At 34.0% G+C, this 23,075-nt stretch overlaps 1 protein-coding gene across 1 annotated transcript in view; it reads right to left on the reverse strand.

Annotated features, from left to right (window-relative positions):
* Window positions 1-424: 424 nt before the first annotated feature.
* The window catches only part of LOC148304798 (uncharacterized), a gene marked incomplete at its 5' end in the record, with an annotated part of 152,550 nt that continues 129,899 nt past the window's right edge, over window positions 425-23,075 (reverse strand). The window contains 10 exons of the mRNA XM_088267691.1: window positions 425-570; window positions 4,622-4,649; window positions 11,839-11,921; window positions 13,278-13,451; window positions 14,769-14,895; window positions 16,097-16,268; window positions 17,525-17,625; window positions 17,951-18,093; window positions 19,466-19,643; window positions 22,504-22,640. Coding sequence (XP_088123817.1) covers window positions 559-570; window positions 4,622-4,649; window positions 11,839-11,921; window positions 13,278-13,451; window positions 14,769-14,895; window positions 16,097-16,268; window positions 17,525-17,625; window positions 17,951-18,093; window positions 19,466-19,643; window positions 22,504-22,640 — 1,155 coding nt within the window. The remainder of the gene's footprint in view (window positions 571-4,621; window positions 4,650-11,838; window positions 11,922-13,277; window positions 13,452-14,768; window positions 14,896-16,096; window positions 16,269-17,524; window positions 17,626-17,950; window positions 18,094-19,465; window positions 19,644-22,503; window positions 22,641-23,075) is intronic.

Below are 23,075 nucleotides of genomic sequence, written 5' to 3' on the forward strand. Positions count from 1 at the left end.
TTTTCGTAATTGTCGGATATCTTGTTGATGCCGCTAGTGAAGGCGAGGCGGTTGTGAGCGCTGTCACCGAGACTGTTGTATTTTTTCCCAAAATCTACCGGACTCTTCGACCCGGGAGTCGGTTCGCGCGATAGATTAGCGTACAGAGCGTCGCTGCGTCCGTTTTCCGTTTCCGGAGACTGTTTCTTCTGCGGTGAAAGAAGATGGCTGTATAAAAAGCTGTTGTTGCCGTCGTTTGTCATTTTGGACATGGAATTTAAGCTGAGGGATTTGGAGGGGCTCAGAGGTGATTGCGGTTGTCGGTCCAAGAAGCCGTTCTTATAGTACGGATCGCCGGGCTTCGACAGGATGGCTTTTTCCAGCGGAGACGATTTGTAGAGTGAGGTTAGGTTGACGTAGCCGCCGGGCGCATCTTGATGGGAGTCCAGTTGCTTGGGAGATAGAAGGGCCTTCTCGCCTCTCCGCAGCGGGGAGCCGACGCACATGATGCTGGCCTCTTCGATTACCTCCGTAGAGAGGATTTCATCCAGATTCGGGGACAGGCAGTCATCGTCTGTCTCATCGTACGAGCTGCGAAAATTCAACATTCATCGTTAACTCGAGAGAAAAAAAGCAGATGAACATGGCCCAAAACAAACACAATTTTGCTATAGTACTTAAGGGAATTAATTCCATTGTTAATTATATTTAACTACTCACAAATTGGTAAATTCATTCGCTTACCTTTTGGTGGCCAATTACCATATTGCATTTCTCTCGTAACATCAACAAACTGGTACGATTTACAAGATACTTTATTTGGCATAGCAATCTCATAAATTCTACAAGTCTGATAATGTTGGGAGAGTGACAATACCGGTTATTGCCCAACAAAAATGAGATTAAAATACCAAATTAACAATTATTCAATTTAACAAAATCTAAATTTACTTGATTGAAATTAATAATATAGAATTTTTACTGGTGGGATTAGGTTTTAAAAGATCAAATAAATATGTAAGTGACAAATTTTACAAATATATTTTGACGGATGGAAAATTGGGACATGTGAAAATTGACATAGATCCATTGGTTACGAATAAGTTTCATTCAAACACAAGCTGCAGGTTTATAAACGGAAGCTCCAAAATGCAAACTTTCTCAAGGCTTAGTACAGTACTCGAGCAAACACGGACAGATGTATCACAAAGTTAAGACATCATTCATAGAAGCACTCTGCGTGTATGAAGGTGAGATCTACCTTCCGAGATGAAAACATATAAAGGTAATGAGAGAAAAATGAAAATGAATAACAGCTGTTGTAGTTTAGTAAAGATCCCTTTTTTTTAAATCCAGATGAATGAAATTTGATAAAATTATAGCAAAAATATAGTGATGAAACGACAATACAGTAGCCAGTATAATCTGACACATAATTCAAAACCTGTAACAACTATTTTTTGTTTTTGTTTTGATACTTAGTCTAGCCTTCTTCTTCTAACCCTTATCCGTACCTCAATGGTGCATAGGGCACTGCATCGTATAGAAGCAGTGTTATCTTGATTGTTAAATACACAAAGGAAAGGTGATCAGCCTTCCGCTTCAGGCACCAGTCCAGGGTAATATTAAATAAATATTAGTCTGAAAAATCACTAATATTTATTTTGACCCTCTTGGGGGTCGAACCCGGGACCACCAGCATGGTAGCCCAGTGCGCTAACCACTACACTATGGAGGCGGAGTATAGTACTATGACTAAATTTGCATTTGCATTTCACAATTGCATTTTTTGTCTTATGATAGCACATTGTTATCGGGCGGTTATTTCAATAAACCCTGACCCTAATTAGTATATTAATTAGGGACATATACTAATCGCAAACCCTTTTCTGATCTGTCCAATGTTTTTTGGGGTCGGTAGTTTGAAATGATGCAATGAGAGCAATTAAAACAGTAAAAATGAATTGCATATTTATCATAATTATAAAAGTAATAATCGTTTCATCACTGATTGAAATCCCAGTTAATTCAATTAAAATAACGTTTATAAAATTTCCACATTAAAGCAACATTCAAAATATTGTTGAAACATGACAGTTGCATATGTATGTAAATTTGTATGGATTATCTACAAATAATTAAAATGTTGGGTTATTAACATATTTTACCCAACAACATCATTAAAGAAGAGATTTGATGGGTACACTTGCAGCCATTTGCCGGGATTTTTTTGTCGTAAATATCTTAATTTTTATGAATGAAAAGGTGATGGAAATTTTTCAATTAAATTGTTTTAACTCTAATTTATCATAATCACATTTAAAAATGAATTTTTCCTTGCCTCAAATAGTTCTGCTCATAATATAAATAGATTTATATTATCCACTGACACTTCCTAATGGAATTGCATTTTAATATGTTATTAGATTAAAACCAATATTTTTAGCTTTTCCACTTTATTTTTATTTGACCAGCGACCGGGTTTCATCGTTACCGACATCATCAGACTGGACCAGTCTGATGATGTCGGTAACGACGAAACCCGGTCGCTGGTCAAATAAAAATAAAGTGGAAAAGCTAAAAATATTGGTTTTAATCTAATAATATAATGATAATAAAACCCTTATCCGCACCCCAATGGTGCATAGGGCACTGCTTCATATGAACACAGTGTTATCTTGATCGTTTACACACGAAGGAAAGGTGATCAGCCCTCCGCTTCAGGTACCAGTCCAGGGTAATATTGAATAAATATTACAGTGAAAAAATCACTTATATTTATTTGACCCCCCTGGGAATCGAACCCGGGACCTCCAGAACCTCTTCCTCTAATAATATACATAATATAAATAGCTGTCGTAAAAATAACAGGTATAAAATAAATATATCAAGTTATTTACGATATTATTATTTAACGGGTTTATTCAATAATTTCATTGTAAATAATATCACCTCATTTTGTTAAGGTATCCTTAATGATTTATTATAAATTCAAAGTGTTTAATCTGTTTATATATTTTTTTTAGCAATTTAAGATTTTTTTTAAGGAATAACCCGGAACGCCTCTACTGTTAGAGGCTTGTCTGCAGGTAGGATAGTAAGTACAGGGAATGTAAATGTGAAAAACACATCACAAACACCAAGACCAATTAAAAATAAATCTTACTTGAATTTATTTTGCAATTGGCGGGAATTTAATATCAATAATATTGCAAATTATCATTTAACCCTTTTTTCATAAGCTAGAAATATTACCTTATAATAATAATAAAACCCTTATCCGCACCCCAATGGTGCATAGGGCACTGCGTCATATAAACGCAGTGTTATCTTGATCGTTTACACATGAAGGAAAGGTGATCAGCCCTCCGCTTCAGGTACCAGTCCAGGATAATATTGAATAAATATGACAGTGAAAAAATCACTGCTATTTATTTTACCCTCCTTGGGGATCGAACCCGGGACCTCCAGAACGGTAGCCGAGCGTGCTGACCATTACACTACGGAGGCGGACAAATATATATATATATTACCTTATAAGCCAGAAATATTTTTAGACTTGATATAAAAATTTAATATTCCGCAAATTAATTACACAATTGATAAAATTGTATTTTCATTATCCTATAATTAACATTCATAAAAATTAAAATATTTAAAAATACTACAAAAGCCCGCAGAATACTTTGGCTGCGAGTATACATATATTAAATTAAAATCGACATGCACATACAGTCATGCCATATTTTCATTCCTTTATCTGAATTTATAAAGTTGCACAGATCCTTACTAATTTTATAAAGGCGTTTTAACACAAGCGTTTTTTGTTGTTGTTGATATAATAGACATGATTTTTGACAATGTGAGTGAAACCCACTTAATATAGTAAAATATAGATTTATAATTCTTTGCCGGGCATCATGTAGATCTATGAATTAAAGTTTTTAAAAAACTGTCTTTATCCATTCAATTTGGACACAACTGTTTTTCTAAAAATGAAGCAAAAAATATCAATTATTACATTTTATTTGTTTGATTTTTTTCAATAATAAAATGGTCGTTTTAAAAAAAAAAATATGTTGAAAGTGTCCAAATACTATTTGAACATTTTTTAAATATATTATTTGAAACATTTTTGACATCTCAACATAAATGAAGAAGAATGCGAAAGTCTGGGCATTTACAGGTCCTACAACCGTCTTAGGCTTGGCCTTAACCAATAACTTATCATAGGCATAACTTAATCAAGCCTATGACGGTCGTAAGCCTTGTAAATGCCAAGACTTCCATATTCGTATTCATCTATGTTGGGTTGTTTTTAGCTGGTTTTACTTTAACAATGAAATGGGTTTGAGCCGGTTTGATTTCAACAATGCGACAAAAAAGGATAAGTGGGTTTCACTTCAACAATGATATGGAATGTGATGAGCGGATCTCACTTCAACAACGTTTTGAAACATTATGAGTGGGTTTTACTTCAATGATATGAGATATGATGAGCGGGTCTCACTTCAACAACGTTTTGAAACATGATGAGTGGGTTTCACTTCAATGATATAAAACATGATGAACGGGTTTCACTTTAACAATGATATGGAATATGTATGAATGTTAGCAGGCGATCTCTTTGTCACAATCTTACCCGGGCAAAGCCTGTAGACTCCTCCTTCCTAATGAGATAAAATAAAATAAAAATAAATTACTGCCTATTCAATCAGGGACTGAAGTGCAATGGACAGGGTAAAGAAAATAAAATAAAATAATCAAATAAATAACAAACAGTAATTCCTTATTATCCACAGGGATTCCATCCCACAACATGCTATGGAAAAAAAAACAAAGGTTAGACTTCAAACCAATGTAAAATCGTAGGTCCGGTATAATAAAAATAATGTTGAGTAATTAACATAATGCCATTTTTGTAAAATACCGCCTTAAGGGCGCTTTACTGTGGTTTTATTAGGGAAAAAAAATTATTATAGTATAATATTAGTTGAAGTAGACTTTAAATAAGCAACACATTTGCTCAAATATGAGTGATACCATGTATTATATTAAAAATTATTATAGTATAATATTAGTTGAAGTAGACTTTAAATAAGCAACACATTTGCTCAAATATGAGTGATACCATGTATTATATTAAAAATTATTATAGTATAATATTAGTTGAAGTAGACTTTAAATAAGCAACACATTTGCTCAAATATGAGTGATACCATGTATTATATTAAAAATTATTATAGTATAATATTAGTTGAAGTAGACTTTAAATAAGCAACACATTTGCTCAAATATGAGTGATACCATGTATTATATTAAAAATTATTATAGTATAATATTAGTTGAAGTAGACTTTAAATAAGCAACACATTTGCTCAAATATGAGTGATACCATGTATTATATTAAAAATTTGATAATATCCTTATTAGATTGCAGCATGAATGTATAAATATACTTATAGAATGTGTGTAACACGTGCATAATATCATATCACTCACTATCTCAAACAAATTTCCAAGTGATAGACTATAGTTAATCAAACCTGGAATAAGAGATCCGGACATAAGAGAAACCTCTTTAAAATAAAGTAAAGTCCCGTCATTTTACCTCTTTGTGCAAGAAACAATGGAAAGACTTACTTATAAGAGGAAAATGTCGTTCCATGCGTTCCCTTATATCCAGGAAAACTATATATGGCATTGAAATTTTCTGTTAAAACGGTATAAGAACATACGTTAAAAGTTTAAAGTTTTAGTAAATTTCATTATAGTTCCAAATAATTTAAAGAATAATTTGCTCACTCCTTTCAACGGCGTCATACATCAAAAAACTCAGTAGGTTGTTTTTAAAAATTAAAAATATTATAAAAATTATTAAAAATAAATATCAAGCCACTTATTGAACTTTTTACTGTGCAACAGATCTTTTCGGGTAAAACCTGAATGGTTTTTTTCCATTTGAAAAATATTTAATATATTTAAAAAATTATTAAACAATACCTTTTCTTCAAAATGCAAATATAACACTTTCTGCCCTGTAGCGGGTAAATATTAAGTTAAAAATATGCCGCTTTTGCTGGGATAAAGTACATTTTCTGGGCATTCCGAAAATATACACAACTGAAAATTGACAATTTTTTATATATGACGTTGTTGAAAGGAGTGAGCGAATTATGCTATGTTTAAACACGGTATAACTTACAAGTTATTGAGCTTTGTTTTCTTTTTCTTTCAAAGTTTATAAAGATTTTTTCTCATGGTTTCAAAACACATCAAATAGTATCAGTAGAAGTTGTATGCATACAATTTCATAATTTGTAGTTTTGCTTTGTTTAATTTCTTGAATGTAGTTTTATGAATCGAATTTGCGGATAAGAAGGAATTACAGCAAATAGTTTTAAACTCAACATAAAATGGCGAAGAAAAAACTATATCCTTTATTTATTTTAATCAATATTGACTGGAGTTATAACCGATATGTTGGACTTTTAATTACATTCTCGTGTTGGATCATCTTTACTGGCTTAAGAAAACATAAAAGAAGAAATTTTTAACCATGCACTATTAAATGAAAATTAAATATAAGGAAGAGCATCGCAAATTTTATAGTATTATATTGAGAAATTTTATATTAAAATTTGAATTACAAATAAAAAAATACCAGGTATTTAGCTTGGACAAATTAGAGATTTGATTTGATCGTAATTGACATCATAAAACTGGTCTGTTTGGTCACCAATTTTATGACGAAACCCGGTTACTGGCAAAATAAGTTATTCCAACCCTTGTCTATATCCAATGATGCATAGGGCATCGCATTGGATCAACACGGTGTCAGCCTGATTATTATTTGTAGAAAAGACATTTAATCCTGCATTCCAGGTTCGTGGATACACAAATGGAATATTTTTGATAAGACATAGATGATGTAAGTGAAGGCAGCCAAGATGAAAGGCATTACCGCTATGTCAAAAAGAAAATGGAGGAGAAACAAGAGAATGGCTAGTTAACATGGGATTGGGTATACTTCTATCCTTATCTGCAACCAATGGTGCATAGGGCACTGCATCATTTAAATGCAGTGATATCTTGATCGTTAAAACATGAATTAAAGGTGATCAGCCTTCCACTTCAGGTATGAGTCCAGGGTAATATTAAATAAATATTAGAATGTAAAATCACTAATATTAATTTTCACCCCCCCCCCCCTGGGAATTGAACCCGAGACCTCCAGTACGGCAGCCGAGGGTAATGACTATTACACCACGGAAGCGGGCATACTACTGTTGTGTGAAATAAATGGTTCAAGCTTAATACCTGGTATTTTTATTTATAGTAAAATGGAGATCCACCAAGAAATGATAGTAGACAATCTTAGTTTATCAAAACGCGAACTCAAATCGGAAAATTAAAAGAAATGAATGAGAAAAGTATGATTTTTCACGACATTTGGTATCGAACAACACACAAGACGCTCGCATGGGGCACTACTCTAATCAGTCCTCTATGAATACGTGAAACTATATCATTGCCGTAACAAACATCCAACTATTTGGGTACTGCAAGTCAGAAAACCGTCAAAACGATGCAAAACAATCACAGAAAACTCTCACTTACTTTAAACTCTCTTAAAAACATCCATAGTCCCTGATAGCACAACACAAACACTCGGATATAGCACATGGATTTATCAAATGTATAATTCAACTTAGCATTAACATAACTTGTTCATAGTACATATCAGTTTAGGGAATTCCTTCGACATAAATCCAAGAATTTCAATTTGCACTTCGATGTTTCGTGGGCACGAAACAGCTGTCGCTCACTGGGAGTGGAAAAATACTCAATTTTAAATGAGAATTTCATGGGTCAATTCGTGAATGATGAATCAAATGGATGGATGAATTTCAAAAGGATCCAATGAGGTTTTAAAATAATATACTACTCATGAACAAGGTTTGCATTCAACATGTTTGTGGACACATCGTACTGTATGAAAAAAAGTTTTCAACTCTAATTTATAGGTAGAGTGCTTTTATTAAGTTTCTGACAAGGTTCTTGTCGAAACCGGTTGGATAAAGTGTACCAATAAAAAGTGGTTAAAATAAAGTTGTTTTATTTTATTTTATAAACTTTTATTACGTGTTCAGGTCAACAGTTTAAGATAAGTCTTAAGGCAGATAGCTTAGATCAGTGTTTCGCAAACTTTTTCGGTAAACTTTTTCTGTTCAAATCAATTGTGAGCCTGCTTAACCGAGCACAGGCAATCAAAATTTGTACGTTGTAATTGTTTTCACAAAACTAGACTTTTTTCCGTGGCACACTAACTAATCACCACGGTACACCAGTGTGCCGCGGCACACACTTTGCGAAACACTGGTTTAGTTTATAGAATCAAAGCTATCTCCAGATGACTAAATCAAAATCCAAAAAGTTCAAAATCTACTAAGGATGGATTTAACTGTTTCTCAATTTAATGATTGAATAGCTTTCTCTCTCTCCTCTCTCCAACCCTTATCCGCACCCAATTGCGCATAGGGCACTGCATCGTATTAAAGCAGTGTTATCTTGATCGTTACTTACATGAAGGCAAGGTAATCACTCCTGCGCTTCAGGGACCAGTGCAGGGTAAGACTAAATAATATTAGAGTGTAAAATCACTATTATATATTTTTTTATTGAACATTTTTAAATACTAAAAGTATCAGCTTAAATAGATAAACCATAATTTAATTGTTTTTAGTGCTGAAATATTTTTAAAAAGAGATAATGCATTCAAAATTCTTATAATTTTTCATATTTTTGATAAAAAAATCATAAACTCAATCTATGAGTCGTGTGACCAGAAACATGTTGAATGTAATAGGGCAACTATTGAATAAAATAATAAAACTAAACTGATAGAAGCAAATAGTAATGATGAAATGACCTATTCAATCAAAATGGCAACTGGTTTTATTTTAAATTGTTATTTCCACACATGAGTACTTCATTCAGTAATATACAATATATTAATGGTGGAATTTTCTTTATCCATTGCATGAAAAATGGCAGAATTTGGAAACATTTTGTAAACAGTGGTGAATACAATATTTCTAAGCATTTTTGTGTAAACTTACTTAGTTTTAAGTACTTAAATGTGTGGAAATAAGCCCTCAAAAAACAATTAAAAACAATAAAACCATAAAAATATTTTACAACAATCACACAGGGCGCTTGTCCACTACTCGGAATTACATAGAATTTTACCGTCCGGCATGTCAGTTAGCATTTTAAAACGACGATTGGCTTGGATTGGCTTGCGCTTTTGTCCATCTTTCTTCGGATTGGAGCTCTTGATCGGTGCGTGAACATGTTGCGAGTAAATTCGATCACGCTTAACTGTCGTAGTCGGTTTCATTTTTCAAAACCGGACTGCCGGACGGTGAAATCCCGAGTAGTGGACAAACGCCCATAGAGTGTAAAAATAACAGAACTTGCCAAAAAAAAATATTACATATAAAGAAAAAAATCAAATCATTACTGAATATTATAAAAAACATTAAAACTTTATCGGTCAAAATTTAAAAAATACAAAACTTGCAAATTTTAATAAACTAAATCAATTTCAATTGAATAGAAATGTATTCAGACTAGTTGTATGATCATATGGCTTCATATTTGTTAAATAAATTCAGTTTATCTATTTTATCCTGGTTAAAAACTGAATGTACTGAGTGTACTGCAACTGAAAACTGTAATTTAATTTAAAAGAAAAATTGGCTGATTCATGAATGAAGATCAAACCGCAGTAAGAAGCGATAAGTGACTGAAAAGCATTTGTGCAACTAATTCGCCTTGAAAATTATCAGAGGGTGAAATTGAAATGCGGTTTACGAATCACCCCCATTCAGGCATATCACTAATGAAAAATAATGCTATGGAAATATTTCAATAGTCACATGCCAAAATGTGACAATATTTATTAGTTAATCTTTATATCTAATTTAAACATATTGTATAAAACGTATTTGTTTAGATCTGGCAGAAAGATATACACACATACATATTATAGCTACTTACAATATAGTTACCGAGTTGTAAAAATATATTTCTTTGCACTGTTATTGAAACTTCGTCTAATATGGCAAAAAAACTAAAATAAAAATTGGCCTAGAGCCATTGGGTAGTAAAAAACATATGTCACTCACTCCTTTCAACAATGTCATATCGCCCACTCCTTTCAAGAACGTCATAAATAAAAAAACTTGATTTTTCAGGAAAACGTTTTTAAAGTTCAAAAATATAATGCAATGTATTAAAAATAAATATCAAGCCACTTATTGAACTTTTTACTGTGCAACAGATCTTTTTAAGTAAAACCTGAAGGTTTTTCTCCATTTGAAAAATATTTAGTATATTTTGAAAAAATAACTAAACAATACATTTTCCTCAAAATGCAAAAACAACACTTTCTTCCCCGTAGCGGGTAAATATTAAGTTAAAAATATGCCTCTTTTGCTGGGATATAGTACATTTTCTGGGCATTCCGAAAACATGCACAACTGAAAATTGATGATTTTCGATTTATTATTATTATTATTTATTCTTGAAAGGAGTGAGCGATATGTCAAAAATCGACAATTTTCAGTTGAACATGTTTTCGGAATGCCCAGAAAATGTACTTTATCCCAGCAATAGCGGCATATTTTGAACTTAATATTTACCCGCTACAGGGCAGAAAGTGTTGTTTTTGCATTTTGAAGAAAAGGTATTGTTTAATTATTTTTTTAAATCTACTAAAATTTTTCAAATGGAGAAAAAACCTTCAGGTTTTACCTTAAAAGATCTGTTGCATAGGAAAAGTTTAATAAGTGGCTTGATTTTATTTTTAATACATTTTATTATATTTTAAAACTTTAAAAATGATCAAGTTTTTTGATATTTGACGTTGTTGAAAGGAGTGAGCGATATGTCAAAAAGGTGTAACTGGATATTTCCATTATTTATTGATTTGGCATCATTTGGATTTGGTTTTACTTGTTAAATACCACTCTTTCTCAAAATCTATCCTGACACGTGTTTCGATGCATTCTGCATCAATTTCAAACACCGTATATAAATTTTTATTATTATTAGAACCCTTATCCGCACCCGATGGTGCATAGGGCACTGCATCGAATTGACGCAGTGTTATCTTGATCATTAGTTACATGAAGGCAAGATGATCACTCTTGCGCTTCAGGATCCAGTCCAGGGTAATATTAAGTAAATATTACAGTGTAAAATCACTAATATTTATTTTCACCCCCCCCTGAGAATCGAACCTGGGACCTCCAGCACGGTAGCTAAACACGCTGACCATTACACCACGGAGGCGGACATAAATACTGTGCAATAAAATGGATAGATATTAAAACAAAGTGACTGCCGAATCAATTAATGAAATGATTAATAGCTCTATTATAAAAAAATTCCATTATTTAATGATTTCATAGATAATGAGAGTAAGTAAAAGAGCTTAATTGGAAAAAATAAAATTTAAAAATAAATTAAATAACCTGCTTATTTAATTTTTAAATGTTCTATTTGCTCATCTGTAAAATGACATTTTTATTAAATATGTATAACCTTTTGCCATGTGACTATTGATTTTCTATTCATAGTACATATTATTCAAAACATAAACCTATAATAAATTCAGTATCTAGAGTCAAAAAGCCATAGCTGTGCTGTGAATCAGGTAGCAGTTTTGTCAGTTAGAAATATTTGTCTGAATGGAGGTGACCATATATGTATATAGATCGCTATAATTCAGCCTGTATGGTTGATGAGTATGTATATAGAAGGTTGAATGATTTGGTGGAGTATACTTACACTTGTTCCTGAGCATCGCTGCCGCCTTCCTCCGCTACCAGGAGCTCATATTCTTCAGCAGCGAATCGGTCCCACTCAGACAACTGTAAGTAAATATTCAATCACTGACTGCCCGGAATATCTTCTATCAAAAGTGACAACTACATATTGAGGACTGACTTACAAATGTGACAAATTAAAACATCTCAAAATTCTTTAGGACATCGCTCTGACGATGATGGCTGAAACGTAGCCAAATAGGAGTTTCAACACACTTGTATTTTTATTTTTTTTTATTTTATTTATTTATTTCATAGATATATACATTTTTATTTTTTTTTACGATATGTATTATGGCTCTTTAGGCATGGCCTGTGTCGAGCCGAAATACTTATGTAAGTATTTTGGCTCAACACAGGTGTTAATACATTTTTAAAAATTATTATTAGATTATATATATTACATACAATAGATACAATAACAATTTACAGCATAAAGGTTTTACAATAAAATAATTGCACCTGGACTTTAATTAATTCACTTTCTACCTTGTCCCTTCCAACGGGAAGCAACCATCGACGGACACTGTTCTTAAAGACATGATCACTACTGGAATTTAATTTAATAGAATATTTGTTAATTATGAATTAATTTGAATAACTTAAATTTGAATTTCACCATGATTATAAACACATCGCGAAATTATAACTCTTTTACAGGTTTAATTTACAAAAATTTCAAAACAAAATTACGAGATAAGAGAAGAAAAGAATACAAATTATTGATAATTTTTTTAAGCTGATTCATGATTCAGATTTCACTCACCATTTTTTTTTATCAATAAACTTTTTTTCAAAACACCCATGCGCCTGTGGCAACCTTCACACATAATGTACATCGAATATGGCAACTCAAGCTCAACGTAGCGAGCTACCTTCACGAGACCAGAAAAGAACGAAACGAGCGACCTCGCCACACTTCGTCGCCACCCGTCCACAGATCGACACGTACTTCAACTGTTCTCATATTAGAGTCACGCGATTATCCTTAAGTATTTGCTTGATTGTAATTTAATAGAACTAAATAAATTTGTGTTAAAAGTAATCCGCTTTCATCTTGCTTCCCTTCTGATAAATTAAAGTGGTATTCAACTAGAAACCATACGCCCATCAGTTTATATATAAAAATATAAAAAAATTTGGAATTTTTGATTTGCTAATTAAAAATTTGGAATCTAATTTCAATTTTCTTCCTGCCATTTAATTAACGACAATACAATAAAATAATGAATGTAATCATGTAGATGAAATAAAATATCAATGAGCCACTGTTCCTGAAGCACACAACGTATGTTTCATTCCTCATTAGTTGCAAATAAAGGTTATCTACCTTTTTCGGGATAAGCCATGTTTTATTTATGTTATTTGTAGTTAGATTTGCAACAGAATATAATGCATTACCTCTCTTCCTTCGGAATCGTGGTCCCTCTGCGAAGCGAACGGATCCCTCTGTTCATGGTCCAGATACTTCTCTAGGTTGAAGAATGTGTCGAAGAATATGGGAGTCATCTTGCAGCGCTTCAAGTCACTCAGGGACACCTTGTCGCGCTCTGCGGGCTGCACCATGTCCAGCATCTGGGGACATTACAACAAAATGGTGAAAGATTATGTAAAACACCAACTGAGAATTCGGGAATTTATTTAACTTGCATATTCGCAGACGATAATCTCAGAAGAAAAAAATAACCCTGATTGTCAGCGTGGAGCTGAGCAGACCATAAGGCACATAGTGTAGGACTGCAGACGCAAAAGGTTTGGTGGTGACCTTCGGAATATCCATGAGGCGACCCCGGAGGCGATGGATTGGCTGACGAGACTTGAGCCGAGAATCTTAATTCTGTAAGACACAACCTACATGGGTGAAGAAAAATCAAGAGCTTACGAAAAATAAAGTGAGTATAATCTTAATAATGATAAAAAAATTGCAAACTTGTGATGGTAAAACAAAGGCAACTTGTTTTATAATATAATTATTGACTATTTTCCATTTAAACATAACATGTTAGTATAAATATGACTCTTTTTTAAAATTTTATTTATTATTTATTTATGGTTCACAAACAGTGAAAAATATTATACAATAAATGAAATACAGTGCAATACAAATTGTTTGAATGTTTTTCATTAATTAGATGAGAACATAACAAGCTTACAGAAACAATAAAAGTGCAAGTTAAATACATATATAAAGAATAGAAATTTGGTTGTAAAAAAAGGGTAATAACAATTAAAAGTAATGAAATAAAAAAATAAAAATTTGCTGAAAAAAGTTTCTATAATTCACAATTCCGCTATGCCAAACCTTTCCTAGAAATTTCCCAAGAAATGTCAGTGTATAACTTAAATTTATTTGATTCAAACATCCAAATGTTTTTTTGTGGATTATCGTGTTATGTACCACTAGCATTTCTTACCTAGTGAGGTACCTAGGAACGGGGCTACTTGAACTTTGATGTGTTACTTGAGCCCAGTACAAAAAAAAATATTTAGATCGTGGTATCGATCGAAGTATCGTGACAATAAGTGTGACCTGTCAGGGAAACAATGAATCATGTCGATAAGTTCATTATTGTAGATCAAATACAGATTTTTTATTTTTTTTTTGTACTGGGCTCAAGTAACACATCAAAGTTCAAGTAGCCCCGTTCTACGGTACATAACACGTAAAAATAAAATCTAACATATTTCTCAACTGCCTAACGATCCTATGTCACGGAGCATAGCCGATAATAAGGCAGTATACGTGCCTGGCATAGAGCACACACATTCACACTAAAGTTTACGCAAGCCTTAATTTAACTGATTTATCAACATAAGACTGTGGGGATACATCTTGCATCTGTAGTGACGAGTTCTTTGGTGGTTCACGCTTAGTTAAGAAAATAACTATACCTGGCACAAGCAGTCTTGGAAGGGCAGAGTCTCTATGCCGATAGCTTCCATGCGGTGCATCTGCTCCTCGTAGAAGTACTCCAGCTCGTACATGGACAGGTAGCCGTCCCCATCAAGGTCCATGCATCTGGCGGATGAACAAAATAATGTAACATAACAACGTATACAAGTAAATGTTACACATGGTCTAATTATGTATATGGTGTCAAACCCTTAAGATTTCTACACAGTATTATTTCTATTTAATACAATATTGTTCAGAGAGCGCCCACGCCGCGACTTATACGAGGATATGGGCTGTTCAACATATCGCTAACTCCTTTCAAGAACGTCATAAATTAAAAAACTTGATTTTTCAGGAGAACGTTTTTAAAGTTTAAAAATATAATACAATGTATAACTTTTTACTGTGCAACAGATCATTTTAGGTAAAACCTGAAGGTTTTTTCTCCATTTGAAAAATATTTAGTATACTTAAAAAAATAATTAAACAATACCTTTTCTTCAAAATGCAGAAACTTTTCTTAAAAATCACTTTCTGCCCTGAAGCCGGTAAATATTAAGTTAAAAATATGCAGCTTTTTCTGGGATATAGTACACTTTCTGCCCTGAAGCCGGTAAATATTAAGTTAAAAATATGCAGCTTTTTCTGGGATATAGTACACTTTCTGCCCTGAAGCCGGTAAATATTAAGTTAAAAATATGCAGCTTTTTCTGGGATATAGTACATTTTCTGGGCATTCCGAAAACATGCACAACTGAATATTAACAATTTTGATTTATGACGCTCTTGAAAGGAGTGAGCGATATGGGGAGATGAAGAGGGTTTCGCATAGTAGACCAGAATGGCGAAGGAAGTATCGTTTGTTGTTGCAGACCAATCCACAGGATCAAGACCACAGAAGAAGAAGATTGTCCAGAACGTTTAAAAAAATGGATATTGAGAAGGAGGCTTCGAATGATAACCGATCCTAAGTTCTCTCTTAGGATGGCTGCAGTAGGGTATTACTGATTGCAGTAAAATGCCTCCAGATGGCATATCTTTGTCAAGTACACTCTGAAAGTTCGCCACATTCCCAGGTTCGGTAAAGAAACTCTTTGTTTCCATTTGTTAAGTACAGAGTACTTTGGTTGATTCTTAGGGGGTAAGGTAGAAGGAAGTCGTGGCATCAGGAGAAGACAGCAGTCTTGTCTTGCAAATGTACATCACATAGATCAGAGGAGTCAACGAGCTTTTCTGCACAGCACAGCACAGGAAGGCTGAAGCAACGCTTCAATAAGAAGATATGGAGAATCATTACCCATAGCATTTTGTAAAACTGTCTCACCTAAACCAGTACTCGATGGCAGTGGGATGTTGTTTATCCTCCTCGGCTAGAAGGAACCACACAAACTCGGTGTAGGACATGCGAGGGTCGTCCCCTTCCCGTTGGTTGGTCCGGCGACTGCCCCGAGTTACGCAACCCGACACCACGCGCTCTATCATGCGGCTGGACAGGGCTAGAAGCAAAATCAAGGATTATCACCCACTACGTGAAAACGTTCATAGAACCACAAGTTGAGAGTCCAAAAATACATCAAATACAGTCCAACTTGGATATAAGTGAAACCTCTTTAAAAGAGACGTGGTTTCACCTGTCTAAGAGTGAGTTTCTGTGGACAAAACTGTATCAAGCTATTTTATTATTATTTTTTTTTTTTTTCATAGCCAATGCTATGAGCAACATATTTTCTTGAATAAAAAAAAATATATTTACATTAGTAAACATGTTTTATATAAAAATTATCCATGTTTTATTTCATGCGTTTTTTTTGACAGTTTCATTACGATGAAATCGCACAAACTTTATTTTAAGTAAAATGTCTTGAAAAAAAAATATCTGTGTAGTTTTAGTGTTGAAATACAACCACAGATGGCAGTAAATGTGGCATTTTATAAATAAATGTCACCGGGCTTTAGTTATAAGCACGGTATATATTCATGTACGCCCATACTCCTGTGAGGAAAGTTTTGTTTGGATGACCATGTATGGTCGCACTACCGTAATGGATATAAGAGAGAGACCCCTTTATAAGATAAAAATGTCTTGGTTCTTTAGGCTCTCTTATATTCAGGCTTTTCCAGGTTGTATTATAGGTGTCCAAAACAAGGACCATTACTCTAAAGTGATGGTCGATGTCGGGGGACCTAACATTGCACAAAAAGAAGAAGAATATATCCGGGTTGGATTGTAATTGTCCAATAGAAGAAATAGAATTGTGGCTTCAATAGAAGATAGGTAGCTGGCAAAATAGATCTACCATGGATCTGTTTTTTTTTCCAATGATCCATTTTCTTCATCTGGTTAAATGATTATTCACCTCTCAAGAGTGTTGTAACCATTTGACAATGCAGAGTATTTCTTCTTCCTGGCTCCATTCCAACTTATCGTCTCTGTAGACTGTTGGAGTCAACTCTCCTCCTCGGGTCCTTTTATCATGGACGTCACCTAGGCCATGCCAACTTCGGACCCTTTCCTTGGAAGAACTTGTTTCTTCTGCTTCACAATGCTAACCCTGGAATCCCGCAAGCTGGCTCTGACACATTGCCAGTCTCCGGATCATTGAGAGAAGAATCACCCTCGCTGCCAGACAGGGTAGTGCATCTTAGCATTGTTTTTGGTTTATTTGATTGTAAGTTGTTATCCACCGATGGTTGTCAGACTTGGAACCCAACTAAAATTTAATAATGTAAGTAAAATTTTAAAAATAATTACCATGGTCATTATGGCGAGCCAGGTCTTGTTTGTCAATGAACAAATCATGGTCCCTATCCAGCTCCCAGAACTTGCAGTAGATCACATAGAAGTGCTCGTAGCTGGGAATCATAAAAAAACATCATTTAACACATGAAACTATGCAAAGACATCCACAGATGTCACTACAAGTCCTATTATTTGGATAAATTTAAAAGATTTTTAATTATACGCAAGAATGCAGTAATATGCTTTGGGACGAATTTTGTTTAAATGATAAGGATGTTCATAATATAAAACTATGACTATTTTCTGGTTAAAAATTTGATAAAATACACTTGTAATTGTTTCAACAATATACCAAATATAGGTGAACTATATTGATATAAAAAAACAGCCGTTTAAGCATTGGAATTCATATTTTGGTAGATTTCAAATAAATGTTACCTGAAATAGGCGGTTACTTGGTTGATGTCTTCTTCTTCCTCCAGGAGTTGGAGTACCTGTAGTAAGTCTGACCTGCGAAGCTCCTGCACAGTAATCCTTCCTGACCAGGAGCGGTTTACGCAGTAGAATATTCTGGCTATTACCTGCATATAGATAGATACATCAATATTAGAAATTGTAAGGATGAGGGTATGTTGGTGACACAGTGTTGACAACAATATAGCCGCAATCGTGGAGATACCCACATTGACCGTCTTCCTAGATTTGTCTCTACTAGAAAGCAGTCACTCAAGTAGAGGTGCCTAGTAACTTGTGTTTATAATAAACCAAAGTCAAAGAACTTGCAATGTTTTCCAGATTATCTTCCACTAGTATAAATTAATTATATATATCGCTCACTCCTTTCAACAACTTCATATATCACAAATTGTCAATTTTCAGTTGTGCATTTTTCGGAATGCCCAGAAAATGTACTATATCCCTGCAAAAGCAGCATATTTTTAACTTAATATTTACTGGCTACAGGGCAGCAAGTTTTATTTTTGCATTTTGAAGAAAATGTGTTGTTTAATTATTTTTTTAAATAAATTAAATATTTTTCAAATGGAGAAAAACCATTCAGGTTTTACCTCAAAAGATTTGTTGCACAATAAAAATTTCAAAAAGAGGCTTCTTATTTATTTTTAATACATTTTATAATATTTTTAAACTTTAAATACGATCTCCTGAAAAATCAAGTTTTTTTTTAAAGGAGTGAGCGACATGTCAAATATGTATGCAAATCTCCATCATTTGAGAGTAATTATCCTTGTCTTGGGCAATACAGCGTCTCTACAGTCCTGATCCCCGTCCAATCTCGTATATTCCAGAGCCAGGAGATCTGGCTTCCGCCCGTACCTTATCATGATTAGGTGCAATAGCTCGTAATTGTCTCCTCTCAGCACATGCCCCAGATATGACACCTTTCGGACCTTGATATCAGTCAGCAACTGTCTCCCTGCTCTTGCTCTTTGGGGCACATTTGCGTTGCTGACCATATCGGTCCATGGAATGAGTAGCATTCTATGATGTAGTCACATTTTGAAAGCTTGCATTGGTTCACAGTGTTGATTTTGATGATTTATTACGCTGATATCAGTCAGCAACTGTCTCCCCGCTGTTGTTCTTTGGAACACATTTGCATATATGTATATGGTAATATGTGACGCGTTTCATTTATCAAAACATTATCAAACACTCATAGGTGTTTGATGTCTTAATAAAACAAAAGGCGTCACATATTATCATATATATGTAAATAAAAGTAGAATTCAATCCAATAACCTTGTTTAATTTTGGATATATTAGTCAAAAATTTAAAATGGAATTCTACCAACTGTCTGCAGTTACAATAAAGTACCTGAACATATCGATCCATGGAATGTGTAGCATTCTACAATGTAGTTACATTTGGAATGCGTCTTATCGGTTCATAGTGCTGATCTTAATGATTTATTACACTGAATCAAAAGTTACCGTGTGAACATATCTGGAGTGGAACTCGGTGGCTTCCTTGAGGAAGGACAGGCCGGGGTGGGTGTCCACCACGTCCTGCACTAGGGGGGCCAGCTCCTCGGGGCCCAAGCAGTCCGCTGTGCCCCTCGTCAGTACGTACACGAACCTGGACGCCGGATCGTGGCATTGGGTTATAAGCCTGCAAGAGAAATACACCGTGAAAGAGGATACACCTATTATATTATTTGGAGAAATAAAATAACTTCGTTTTTTGATCCATTCACTTTTATTATTAAAAGCAACTAGTTTCGGCAACAACCTGTTGGTTGTAGTACTTGGCTACTTGTGTACGACAGAGTGACACACATCATCCTCAATGTAGACCCTGCATCTTGTTATTTCAGAAATTCCCAGCAAGGATTCTAATTAAAAGCCCCATTGCTTTTCAGTTTAAGGAAGGTGACATTTCTAAATACAGTAAAATCCTGAAAACTCGGCCCAATATGGACCTCGGGTGGCCGAGTTCGTGAGAATACCAAGTTATCGGGAAAGTAGTTAAAAAATAATGAGTATGAATGAGCGTTTCCTCAGAAAATACAATACTGTACTCATATGTATTGTTTGCCTGAGAATTCCACAAAGAATAAATTGCCCAAATACCCTTACACAAAGGAAAAGTATGTACTCGTACTTCATTTAGTACATTTTACTTATTAGACTTTACTAAAATAGAAATTAATAAACAGTACAGTAATTAAGGTACAGCAATTTGCCTAATAGACAAATTCAAAAAATGTATGTAGATATAGTCTATAATGAAAACTAACTGGCTGACTTTGCAAAAGTTATCTACTTGGTATGGCCGAGTTATTCGGACTGCCGTGTTATAGAGTGTCAAGTTTTCAGGACTCTACATATAATTTAATTAAAATGGAGAAATTTGTTCTTACGAAACTGCACTTTATGAATTCTCATAAATATTAATTGATGTCTCTTATGACGGTTGATATTAGTTGGTAGAACTAATTAAAATTTAAAATCATGCGCACACATTTGAGAACGCAAACATACCTTCATACATGTGTAAATGTGTCCTCAGATTAATTATCATAAGTTTGTGCAAACAGAAAAATAGTACCAAGCTAAAACAATATTTGAATAACAGACGTATAAATTATTCAAAATTTCAGCTCGCAAATATTATTATTGATAAGATAACAAAAGTTTATTTTAAAACATGAATATACTATTGAGTTTTTGTAAAGAACTAATATTTCGTTAAATGCTGATATATTAACAATTAAAAGCTTGTAATTATAATTATTACTATTTTTTAAGGAATAATTTGCAAAGCGTCTATTTTAGATGCTTGTCTGCAGGTAGGATAGTAAGGATAGGGAAAGTAAATGTGAAAAATACATCACAAACACCCAGACCAATTGAAAATAAATCTTTCTAGAATTCATTTTGCAACTGTCGGGAATCGAACCCGCGATGCCAGTTTCGCAGTCGAGCGTCTACCCACGGCGTCTACCCAACTACGCCACGGCGTCTGTCACCTTCAATGAAGAATAAAAACAAAAAACTTGGGCAAAAGGTTTTTAAATATTATTCTTCTACATGAATCAGTTAAACTTATATTACATCCGTAAATATGCATTACAGGATGCACTTTTAAATATGGTTCTTCTTCTTCTTGGTGTAGGCCTTGTGGCCTGTTTTCAAGAGGGATTAGCCTCCTGCGATGTCGATTCCTAGCTGTCGAGCCATCTTGGGGATGGACGTACAGTGCAACGTGGGGGAGCCTGGATGGTTCCATTCTCCTACCATTCTCTCCTTCGTTGCCTTCCCCACCTAATGACATCTTCGATCTTGTATATTTCCCTTATCCTGGTGTTCCTTATTCTGTCTCGTAGACTCTTGTCACATATCTTCATTTCTGACACTCTTAGTGCGTTTTTTGTGACTACGGTGTCCGCTTTGCTTTCGATCCCATATGTCATGATATAGTTACTTTGCTAAAAAATTTATCATGAAAATAATATGCGAATTTCGGTACAGATTCACCGATCACTAAATCTCAAAAAATCTAAAAAATGTATTGACCGCCCTACCCATACGAATGTACGAAATACATCCACTATATTATCGCCCAAATGCAATAAGCCGTATCGCGTACCTTCAGATACAAAAAAAGTATACCCGCAACCACAGAAACTTTCGTGATATGTCAAATTGTTCCTACTCGCCCTACACATAAAAATATGTCATACGTCATACGGCACATTTGGCATTTCGAGGTCAATATCACTGGCCACCTATTTTTGAAATGTTTGCAGAATACATCGAGATTATGCTTGTTATATTATATTCAATACAAAATATATTTGTAAAAATATTCAATAGAATGTCACAACAAAAAAATTAATTCCGGCGACATCTTATGCTGAGAACCTTTGACTTGCAAAGAGTCATAAGTCTTCCCAAAAGAGAACACTTTCCATTCCTCGCCATAACACATCATTCTTCAGTAATTCTTTATCTGTCCAAGCAGCCAGACTATGAATTGAATTACCTCTCCTTGTAAAGAATGCACCTTCTCTAATAACTTTTAAGAAAAGTCTGAGAAATTACAATTTATCATTAAAATCCTAACTGTCCATCAAACCTCCTCCCTTAGTTTTTCCCTCTACCTCCTTCCTGTAACTCCCTTTTTCCTTTGCCCTCCTTAGTATCATCTTTTGTTATTTTTGTTTTTTTAATATGTTAATTTGTACTCTGTGTATTTTTTTTAATGTTCAAGTACTATCTACCCTCTGATTGCAAACAGCTGTTTATGGTATCAAACATTTTGATCAATATCACTAGTCTGTTTTTGGTTGATTAGAAGATATTGCTTTTTAGCAATAAGCCCGCCAATGTACTTATTTATTTTCTGTACATGAAGTTTGTTTAAAAAATTGTCCGGTAATCAACCAATGATTTTTCACCTACTTTTTAGATAATAACTCAAACGTAGGGTGGTTGATAGTAAAAATATCTATTGTTATGTGGCTTACTGTCTCCAGAAGTCGATGAACTTGTGTCCGTCGACGGGGGCGTGGAGGCTCCGCTGCGTGGCCAGGAACAGGGGCGCCTTCCAGTACAGCGGGCACTCGCACGCCTTCACGATGTGCTGGAAGCTCTCCCGAGGGACCTTCAAACATACAATGAGTATATATTTATATATATATATAAAAGAGTAATAACAAAAAAAGGAGGAATAACAAAGTACTGATTATATTAGTTTTTGATAATTATTAGTATTGTGTGCCTATGTAATTTTATTTTAAATAAATACATATCGCTCACTCCTTTCAAGAACGTCATAAATCAAAAATCGTCAATTTTCAGTTGTGCATGTTTTCGGAATGCCCAGAAAATGTACTATATCCCAGCAAAAGAGACATATTTTTAACTTAATATTTACCCGCTACAGGGCAGAAAGTGTTGTTTTTGCATTTTGAAGAAAAAGTATTGTTTAATTATTTTTTTAAATATTCTGAATATTTTTCAAATGCAGAAAAAACCTACAGGTTTTACCTAAAAAGATCTGTTGTACAGTAAAAAGTTCAAGAAGTGGCTTGATATT

Source organism: Brachycentrus maculatus, unplaced genomic scaffold (assembly GCF_059751285.1).
Source record: "Brachycentrus maculatus isolate JH-2025_06_01 unplaced genomic scaffold, ASM5975128v1 h1tg000303l, whole genome shotgun sequence".
NCBI lineage: Eukaryota > Metazoa > Arthropoda > Insecta > Trichoptera > Brachycentridae > Brachycentrus > Brachycentrus maculatus.